The 10,592-nt window shown below is 35.8% G+C and overlaps 1 protein-coding gene across 4 annotated transcripts in view; it reads left to right on the plus strand.

Moving 5' to 3' along the window:
* The window catches only part of bco2l.L (beta-carotene oxygenase 2 like L homeologue), a 38,972-nt gene extending 29,990 nt beyond the window's left edge, over positions 1–8,982 (plus strand). For all 4 annotated transcript variants that reach the window (XM_018225935.2, XM_018225934.2, XM_041569302.1 and 1 more), the window contains 6 exons: positions 1,705–1,865; positions 2,381–2,548; positions 4,173–4,310; positions 5,106–5,288; positions 6,295–6,405; positions 7,347–8,982. In XM_018225935.2, the coding sequence (XP_018081424.1) occupies positions 1,705–1,865; positions 2,381–2,548; positions 4,173–4,310; positions 5,106–5,288; positions 6,295–6,405; positions 7,347–7,466 (881 nt within the window). In that variant the 3' untranslated portion in view covers positions 7,467–8,982. The remainder of the gene's footprint in view (positions 1–1,704; positions 1,866–2,380; positions 2,549–4,172; positions 4,311–5,105; positions 5,289–6,294; positions 6,406–7,346) is intronic.
* Positions 8,983–10,592: the final 1,610 nt, after the last annotated feature.

Below are 10,592 nucleotides of genomic sequence, written 5' to 3' on the forward strand. Positions count from 1 at the left end.
CAGCATAATAAATAGATGTGGAGAGCAACGAGATATATGAAACCAAACTTCTTGTGTCTCATTAAAAATAGAATACTGTTAGGAAGGAAAAAATTCTTTTAAACTTTGTTAACAAAGCATTTTACTTGCATTGGTCATTTTACAATGCTAAATAGATCTAGTACAGTTCTGGGTTCTTGTCAATTGTATGGGTCTTTACATACGGCAGATTCAGGTCTAAAGTGCACAGTCAATCCTATTTACTGGTTATTTCTCACATTGCGCTATACTATGGCTTAAATAAATGGTCAAAATAAGCATTTGCCAAGGGCCCAGTAGGCCAGGGGCCCAACATCAGACCTCACTGTGTTCTGCTATTTTAGAAGTGACACTGAAATAGTTACTTTTTTTCCCAGTCTGCCAAGATATTCAGAAATGTATTAGTTAGCTGATTTTAATGAAAGTCACAAGGAGAGCTATATAATTAATCAATCAGTGATAATTAGATTACATAAAAATAAACAAACTGATAGGCTGGTTTCCCCATTTTCCCAAATGTTCAGTTTGAATTGTATTGAATTGTATTAATCTCATTATTATTTTCCCTCCTCACCTATTCAACAATACTTATAGTAAATTCCACACAGAAACTGATAACAGAATAATTTACATGGCCCATTGACTAGCCACCGACACTCCATGCTCCAAGGTAAAAACAAGGTAAGAAATACAATGTTGGATGGTGTAGAAGAGTTCATCCGGCACGACATGAATGCAGGATGCAAACGTAGCATGCAGCGTCTGCTTTAGACAGTCGTGTTGCATGAACGCTCGACACCATCCGACATTGCTGTTGATTACCTTGTTTTCCGTCGCATCTGACTTGATGCCTGCGTTTTGGCGTAGCGAGTCGGATCAAGCACAATCGTGGGGGAAATCATCCGTGTATTTGTACCCTTAAAATACATCAGGGCAGATTTGTTAAAGTTCGAGTTGTTTTTTTCCACGAAAATTCGAATATTCAAGTTTTTTTTTTAGTTAAAACTTTTTTGGGTTAAAAACGCTCTAATGATTCCAGTTTTGTAAAAAATATAATATTATTTATATTCAAGATTTATTATACCCCGATCCTGGCAATAGCTTGAATTCAAAAATACAACACCTTAAACCTGTCGAGTCAGTGGCAGAGATCCCTTGAACCATTTGAAGAGGTTCAGCAGAAAACTCGATCTATTCGATTTTTCAGGACTCAAACTCGCCCATTTGGGTTTTTCTTAAAAAGATACCATTCAAGTTTTGAGGTCATTCGAGTTAATTCGAGGTAAACAAAAACTGTAACACTTGACCTTTGATAAATAACCCCCATCAAAACATACAAATGGCAGGAAAATGTCAACGGTTGTTTATGAAATACCCTGTAGCATACGCTAGAGCAAAACTGCACCTTTTAGTGCTCATTTACAGAACAGCCTAAATGATGCACTTAATGCAAGGCACAGTGTTGTTACCCAGCTGGCATTTGACCAACCTAGCTGGTAAATCACAACGGCCGGTATTATAAATGTACCAGCAATTTACTCTTGCTTTCCATTCTGAGTGCAAAGACCTGTATCTGTTTGCCCCTGTTTCATCCTACCCCATTAGCTGTAAATTACCCCTTTACTTACCCCTGACTTATTTCTTTATTTCAAAGAACTAATTATATTATATACCACTTTTCCACAGGAATGACTGAAAACTACATTATATTTGTAGAGCAACCAATAAAAATAAACATTCTAAAGATTCTTACCAGCAACCTAAGTGGTGCGTCAATAGCCGACTCTATCACCTGGGATCCAGCATATGATACTGTATTCCATGTGGCAAATAAACACACAGGAGAGGTAATTCCACATATTCATATGATATTATCGGACAGAAACAAAATAGAACACTGTTATAGAATTCAGACAGTGAAATCTAACTTATACATGGTTTGAAGAAAAAAGTCTGTACTGTATAAGTTCCATTTCACATTTTATTCTCAACCTTTGCTTTATCCGCAACACTGCATTATTTTGCCTCAATATTACTCCAAAAAACTTGTCAAGAAAAGTTTATGGGTGTGTTTGATATTATATGCAGTATCTAGAGGATACTGTGCTCCTGCTTCTCCGAGGGGTCCCTGACCATAAAACAACTATAAAACCATGAAGCTGCAGGTCAATAAAACAACATGCATTACATGATATCTATAAGGAATAGACCATTTTTTCCCCAAGATTAAACACAAAGCAATCTTCTTTTTACATGACTTAAATTTTGCTAACAACATTCTCACTGTTGACCACTAGAGGACACCCATTTTTTAACATATTCAAATGTATTCTGAAATATTCAGTCCTATTTGTTTTTGCAGCTGCACCCTTTTACTTTCCATGCACACCCATTTGGAACTTTCCATCAAATCAATGCCTATGAAGATGAAGGCTGTATTGTGTTTGACCTCTGTTGTATGAAGGACGGGAAACTTCTAAGCGTGTATAAGCTACAAAATCTGCACAAAGATGGGCAAGCATTAGACCAGGTACATGTTTATAGACTGTAAAGTCAAATGTATATTCCGTAGATCTCCTGATTTTTGTCTCATCTTGACATTTAATCACTCAGTTTTTCATGTTGTCTAAGGGGCCTGTTTATAATAATAATAATAAAAATAGCAGCTAAAAACTTTTGAGCTTATACAGTATATTAGGGATTCACCGAATCCAGGATTCGGCCTTTTTCAGCAGGATTCGGATTCGGCCGAATCCTTCTGCCAGGCCGAACCAAATCCTAATTTGCATATGCACAATAGGGTCGGGGAGGTAAATTGTGTGACTTTTTGTCACAAAATAAGGAAGTAAAAAATGTTTTTGCCTTCCCATCCCTAATTTGCATATGCAAATTAGGATTCGGATTCAGTTCGGTATTCGGCCAAATCTTTCACGCAGGATAAACCAAAATAGTGGATTCGGTGCATCCCTACAGTATATGAATCAATGGGTGTTATACTTACAACATTCAGGCTATTTTATTAATTGAGCTTTTTATTACATATGACTGTTCATGCTCGCTCAATATTTGTATTAGTGTGCTGGGAACTGTGGACCTTGTGGAAAATTTTAGAACTAGGGAACATCCTAGTAGAGTATGGGTACAGGATTTTTGGATAAGGATAACTGAATACTTATCACAGTAAATTATTTTGCATATTTTTCTACTCAAAAATACTACTAATGAAAATATATAATGGGATGTGTGGTCTTCCTTCCTTTTAATATCTTCTGTAAATAAATACATTATTATTTCTTATTAGTGATGGGCAAATAAATTCGCCTGGCACGAATTTGCGGCGAATTTCCGAGTTTCGCCAACGGCAAATACATTCGTGAATCTCCCGCGAAAATTCACAGGCGAAGTTTCGCCGGCATCAAAAAATTCACAATTTTCACATGAATTTTTCACCATTTTGCGAATTTTGCAGAAGTTCACAAAATTTTTGGCAAAACGGGAGAAATTCGCCCATCACTATTTATTATTTTATATATATATATATATATATATATATATATATATATATATATATATATATATAAAATATATTGTAATTGGGGTAAAAAAATAGACACGTTCATTAAATTCAACATGTGCTCAAATAAATTGAATCTAACATCTAGAACAGGCATGACACTAGTGTTTTTGATGTAGAACAATTTGCATTGGTCTTCATGATTGATCTTTTTTTAATCATCAAATTGTTCTTCAGCTCCTTCTAGGGTTTCATTACCCTAGCATTAGTACAGAAGTCAGAATCGAGATAAATAGAGAAGCTGAATAAAATTAAAAGCCAAAATAAAAATAAAAATGATGATGCCCCCAACAACCAAATGCCATATTCAAGGGCTCATTATGTTAAAAACTATATAAATAATAAAGACCAGTTCAATATTTTCTATGTATAGGTCCATCAAAGTTTATTTATAGATGAACAATAAAAAAGTTCCAAGCTATTCATTGTATTTCGTAAATGTTTCAAATTTGAGAAAGTGTTTTTTTTTTTTTGAGAAAGTCTTTTTAAGTAATATTTCTCTGTTTAAACTTTCTCTTGTTCATCTAAATTGAAAACCCATTCAGGTATTAACCACATGTTGTTGTTGTGGTGATTGCAGGTCTATAATTCAGCAGCAAGATCGTTCCCATGCAGATATGTACTACCTCTAACTACTGACTCCAATACTCCGCAGGATATAAACTTGATTCCTTTAGGTTATACAACAGCCACAGCAACAAAAAGAGCTGATGGGATGGTAAGTCATTTATCAAAACACCATGAGGTATATTTACTTAAACCCTGAAAAACCCATCACACAGCTAACCCTTTATTACTTACCTTGTGAATTTTACCATGTATTAAAGGACAGTGATACCCACCAAACATGTAGGTGTCTATAAAAAAAATAAGTTGCATGTAAAACCTTGCTTCATGCAAAAAAATCATTTTCATAACAACATAATTTTTAGTAATATGTAGTAGTAGAGTCTTTAATATGATATAAACTTTCTGTTGCTTAAATATTCATTTTCGGGGTATAGTTTTCCTTTGAGTTCTGTTTTTAAAAAAATGATTAAACTAATACTGCATTAGAGCCATTTCAGTCCCTTAAAACTTCTACTAAAATGCCTTAACAGTCTCACTTAGAAATGAGTTCCTGAGTCCATACATGATTAGATTTTATAGGGTAGTTTGGCCAGTTTTGACCTTCCTTCCCTATCTGGACATGTTGGTTGGGTCAGGTCAGCTCCTCTTCAGTTCCTGCAGTTTCTGGATATTGGTCTGAATAAATATACAAATAAGAATGCATACACTTGTACAGTATCAGTATTTTAGAGGCTGAATACCCATTTAATAAAGAGTAGTAAGTGATCCTACAGATTTGTTATTGGCTTTTTACACCTTGCTAAAGCAGTTTCTGCTCACTGTCATGGATCTGCCTTCTCATGTTTTATATACTATAATACTCAACCTTATTCATAAAACATGCAAATGTGAAAGGGAAGCATACAAAGTGGTACTCCCATAAAAAATAATTTTGTTTGCTTAGGTATGGTGCACTCCAGAGAGTCTCTATGATACCACAATGGAGGAACAAGGTGGACTAGAATTTCCTGCTATTAACTATTCCAAATACAACACTAACAAGTATCGCTACTTTTATGGCTGCGGGTTTCAACACCTCATTGGGAGTTCTTTGTTAAAGGTGGACATTCATTCCAAGGAGTTAAAGGTAAACATTACAGGGTTTAATTACTAACTAAGGCCTCGGACACACATTTGTTTTCACCATGCGGTCCGCGCAGAGGTTTTTAAAAAAAAAAAAAAAGACCACTGCGTAAATACCATGCCATTGCCGAAGGTTGAAATGAATAGCGTATTTACGTTAGGGATGCACCGAATCCTGGATTCGGTTTGGGTTTCGGCCATGATTCGCCCTTTTTCAGCAGGATTTGAAATCGGCCGAATCCTTCTGCCTGGCCGAACCGAATCCTAATTTGCATATGCACAACAGGGTCGGGGAGGTAAATTGTGTGACTTTTTGTCCCAAAACAAGGAAGTAAAAAATGTTTTTGCCTTCCCACCCCTAATTTGCATATGCAAATTAGGATTCGGTTCGGTATTTGGCCAAATATTTCACGAAGGATTCGGCCGAATCCAAAATAGTGTATTCGGTGCATCCCTAATTTACGTCAGCCTTTATTAAAAACTGAGCCGAAAACACGGCATAGATCCGCATGTGTGTCAGAGGCATAAAGTGGAAGTGCCCAATCAGATCTTTGCTTTCATAACTGCCAGTAGAGTGATCAAAACATGTTACTGATTGGCTGCACTATTGAACTACTGTAGTTGATCAATTGGCATTAGTATCTCTAGGCTTGAGTTTTCAGAGTTTACCATCTACCCAAATGTCTTTGCATTAGTCTTGTCGATCTGTACAGAAAAGGTTTCAGCATCTTGCATTCGGCTCTTGGGCTGAATTTGCTGAGACAGTCTGTATACATGTGTGTGTGTGTGTGTATACAGTATATTTATAATTTTACATTACCAGATTTTGATTTGTCCCTCTCTTTACACTGTTTTTTTGTGGGACACAAATAAATAATGCATAATACATTTCCCAATTTTAATAATTCCCATATTTTACACCATTTTTTATGGTCCCCTGAGAAACGCAATAGAGGGTTCTACTGTATATGCATGTACATATATTTATTGATTATGTTTTTATGTTCTAGATTTGGCAAGAAGAAGGTTTCTATCCATCTGAGCCAGTTTTTGTACCCTGTCCAGATTCAACAGAAGAAGATAGTGGCGTGATCCTTTCTGCTGTTGTCACCCCTCACAAGGTTAGAATCAGAGCTGTTTATTTCGTGAACCAACCTGCTAAGATGTTTTGCTTGTATTGCTTTTATTTATTTTTTTAAACAATACATATTATGGATCCATTTACAACCACATGATTTTCTTTAGAAATACAAGTATTCAGTTTGTCTGCATTACATATTCACTTTGCATGCGAGTGTGTAGAAACTAGGAACTAGTTTGCCCATCCCCAGCTCTCTAGGTATCCCAATCTAAATGATAAGAAATACAGTAATTATAAGAAGAATAAAAAACAAGTTAACTTAACATATTTCGATTATCATGCAATTTCTGCTTTCCAATATTACGTATAACAAACCTGAACAAAATTTGAGATTTTCCACACTTTTTCGAATTGATAAAAATTAGAAATTCAAATTCAAAAAAACCAAAATTAAGTTGAAGGTTTTTTTTTGGCAGAATAGGTCCGTTTTCAATTGAATAGTTCCGTATTCCCAAAAAAACTATATTTTTCACAGTCCACCAATTGACTCCAAATAGGTTCTAGGAGGTCCCCCCATAGGCTAAAACAGCAATTCGGCAGGTTTTAGATGGCGAATGGTTGAAGTCGAATTTTTAAAGAGACAGTACATGATAAATTTCGATACTTGATTTTTTCTCAAATTCGAATCCAATTTGGACTATTCCCTAGTCGAAGTACACAAAAAATAGCTTGAAATTCGAATTTTTTTCATTCGAAAATTCACTTCGACCTTTGATAAATCTGGCCCTGAATGTTTTTAGATTAATATCATTAAAACTAATATATGACAGTTACTACATAATTAAGGAATATTGGTAAACATACAGCAAGTGAAAAAACTGTGAATTTCTTGAGAAGTTCAGATCCTCAGGATCCACAATAAGGAAAATCCTGCATCAAATATGCTCCTGTATTTATAAATTTTATCTTACTTTCTTTTAGGAGAAGAGCACATTTTTGCTTATTTTGGATGCCAAGACCTTTACAGAGATTGGCAGAGCAGAAGTTCCTGTACACATTCCCTATGGATTCCATGGTATCTTTGCAGATCAGCATAGCTAAGAAAGCTGTGTTTTCATATTCAATGAGGTGTTTTGAACCCATGTACCTAAAAATATTATTATGCCAAATATTGAAAACATTTTGCATTGGATTGCATTTAAATAAGACCTTCTCACAGCACTCAGATCTATCTATATAAAATCTACTTATCTAGTTATCTATACAAGGTATCATTTATTTTTTTGGAAGATCAAAAGCCTTTAAACTGGACACACAAAGCCTTAATTCTTTTATATAGTGAATGTTAACATAGAAGAGGCTTCAGTGCACCAAAATAGCAAAAACATTTCAACTGAACAGAACTGGGATACCACATTGATTCAAGAACTCAGACATTGGTAGATGTTGCACTTAAGATCAGGTTATTACATATCACTATATATATAGTAAAATATAGGTTTGAATTCGTATAAACATAGTCAATGGGTAATTACTTGGTGTTCTGAAAAACATGCAGACCAGAAGGGTAAGGTTGCTCAAAAAAAATTTCAAATGTGCATTTTCTAGCCAAAATCTGAGGGTCACTGCAAGAGACAAGCAAATTCAGCTTTATTAAATGTCAAGCTGTATCACCACGGTCAAGCATTTCTATACTAACTGAGACACCAGCAGAAAAAGTGTCCCCTGTGCTAAGACACATGTAAGCCAACTAGGGCAGTAAATGGATTTCTCTCTGAAGTGCTGTTCTGACAATCACCTTAGTTTGATGATGGCAGTCAGGTCAAACTGCATATGAATATTAAGACTCTCACTGGGGTAAGCAAGGGAGCCAAACTCAGAGAAAGAGCCAGTAAAGGCAGAACAATGAGTAATCAGATGAGCCAGGTCTGAACCAGATAAACAATAAAATAATCGTGAGGCAAACAGGTAACCTATAACAGACCAGGTTCAAAAACCAGGAATCAAATACCAAGGACCGGACCAGGGCAATGCAGGAAGCAGAACATAGCATTAGGATTAAGGAAACTGTAATCAGGGCAACCAGGAACTAGCTGACATGACCTATGAAGGATAGTGAGTAAACTCAGAGCTGGGGTTTATACTGTATACTCTGAATGTAAACCATGAGCATCTGTGGGCAGATTAATAACAAAAGAAATGAATACTGAAGGATACCAAAGCATTGAAGCAAAAACATGTCTGTTCATAAGAGCAGAGCAGACTGCATACTATACTGAAAATTTCTGGTTCAGATCTAGGCAGGATATTACAGACAGTTAGACCATGTTGGAGTTTTCCCTTTGTTTTGAATATAGGTTGGATCAGCCCAGAATAAGTCTGCAAAACTGAGCTATGAATGACAGGATTAAGCTCTCTGAGAATGTAAACTTGCACCAAACCCAACGTGAAGTCACAATATTTTGTTAAATAGGCTTAATACTAATGTCAAATAAAATAATGTGAATATGTATTACAAAGGTTAGTAAGCTGTTGTATCTGTATTGCAATTATATGTCTTAAGAGGTTCAAACAAAGTTAAGCGGCTGATATGAAAAAATAAATAGCTTTAACCCTTTGCATGCCAGACACTTTCTTCTAAATGCGAACATCTACTGGCAAGCAGTTTTTAGACTTTTTGTACTCTTTCACTTTAAGGGCCTTTCCTGGGGGGGGGGGTCTTACAATATATTGTTTTTTTTTCAAGACAACCTGAGCTTTCAAAATATGCTAGAATTTTGATGTAATTCCACTTCTATAAAAATATATAGACTTCTAAGTGTCTAATAAAATGAAAATAAAATCATGTTTTACATAGTACATTCACATACAGTATATCAGAAATATCATTTATTTTATGTATGAGAACATAGCCGATTTGGAAAGATCTGTCTCCTGAACGCGCGAATACCAAATATATATATATATATATATAGGTTTATGGAGATTTCTCACACTACTAAATTTCCAAAGCATCGCTCCACCAAAGAGCATACTTCTGATTTTAAGGCCAAACACTCCACTAACAGGTTTACCCTAGAAAACAATGCATTATTAGAAAGAGCAGATTCAGGCACTACCCTGGAAAAATATCTACGTAAAGAGGGCCTAAATAAACCTCTGTCCCGTTCATATACACTGTTGTGACAGACTTCCCCTGACCCACTTGAAAATATCCCTGAACTAACTGATGACATGTTGGAGGATGTTCTAAGGCAGATCCCAGAAATAACTATACCAGCTAGGGACCGGTACATACAAATGAAATTTTTGAACACGGTTTATCTGACTCCCTATAGGCTGGCCAAAATGTTCCCTAATGCATCTGATATCTGCTCTCGATGTGTGTGTGGGCGGGGGGGGATGTTGGCTCATACATGCATATATTTTGGCATTGCCCAATTATCCAGAAATTCTGGACAGACATTATGCTTTATTCCTCGGAAGCTTTGGACTTTGGACTCGAATTTTATCTCCACTGACCTGCCTACTGGGAGTATTTGAAGATATGGGACTGAACCACTGCACTAAGATCTGCTATCTCCAACTTCTTTACTTTGCAAAGAAAGCCATACTCCTGAATTGGAAATCTACCGCCCCTCTGTCCCTGCCATTCAGGTTGAACCTTGTCAACTGTTCATTGCCAAACCAAAAACTAACATACCTTCCCCATGGCTGTCCACAGAAATTTAACAATATATGGGGCTCCTGGCTGACCTATAAAGACAACCCGGTCAATTTGCTGGGAAATGAGAATTGTAAAAATGCACTGTTTATGATTGCTAGATGTGTTAACATGCCCTGTACTTTGGCTCCCCTTCCTCTCCTTCTCTTTTTCTTTCTCCTTTCTAATCTATCTTAATTTGAAAACCTGAAAATAAAAACTTAAAAAAAAAAAAAGAGCAGATTCTGGCAAATCAAAAATGGCTAAATAAATCTATGTACGCCTAACTACCACGTTGCAATTCTTTCCTAAATTTAATTTTTTTTTTTATAGAAATTGGTGAATTTTTTGAAAAATGACCTCAAAGCTTCTAATCTACAGTATCATATCTCCCACACATCATTAGGTACCAGTGTAAAACCTTGACTTTGATTTCCAGGAGTCCACTGAACAGTTAGATGCCCAATATGTATAGGTTTACCCAAGCATGTGGTATTTAGAAGCTCCAAAATATAGACACCCCA

Source organism: Xenopus laevis, chromosome 7L, assembly GCF_017654675.1.
Source record: "Xenopus laevis strain J_2021 chromosome 7L, Xenopus_laevis_v10.1, whole genome shotgun sequence".
Taxonomy (NCBI): domain Eukaryota; kingdom Metazoa; phylum Chordata; class Amphibia; order Anura; family Pipidae; genus Xenopus; species Xenopus laevis.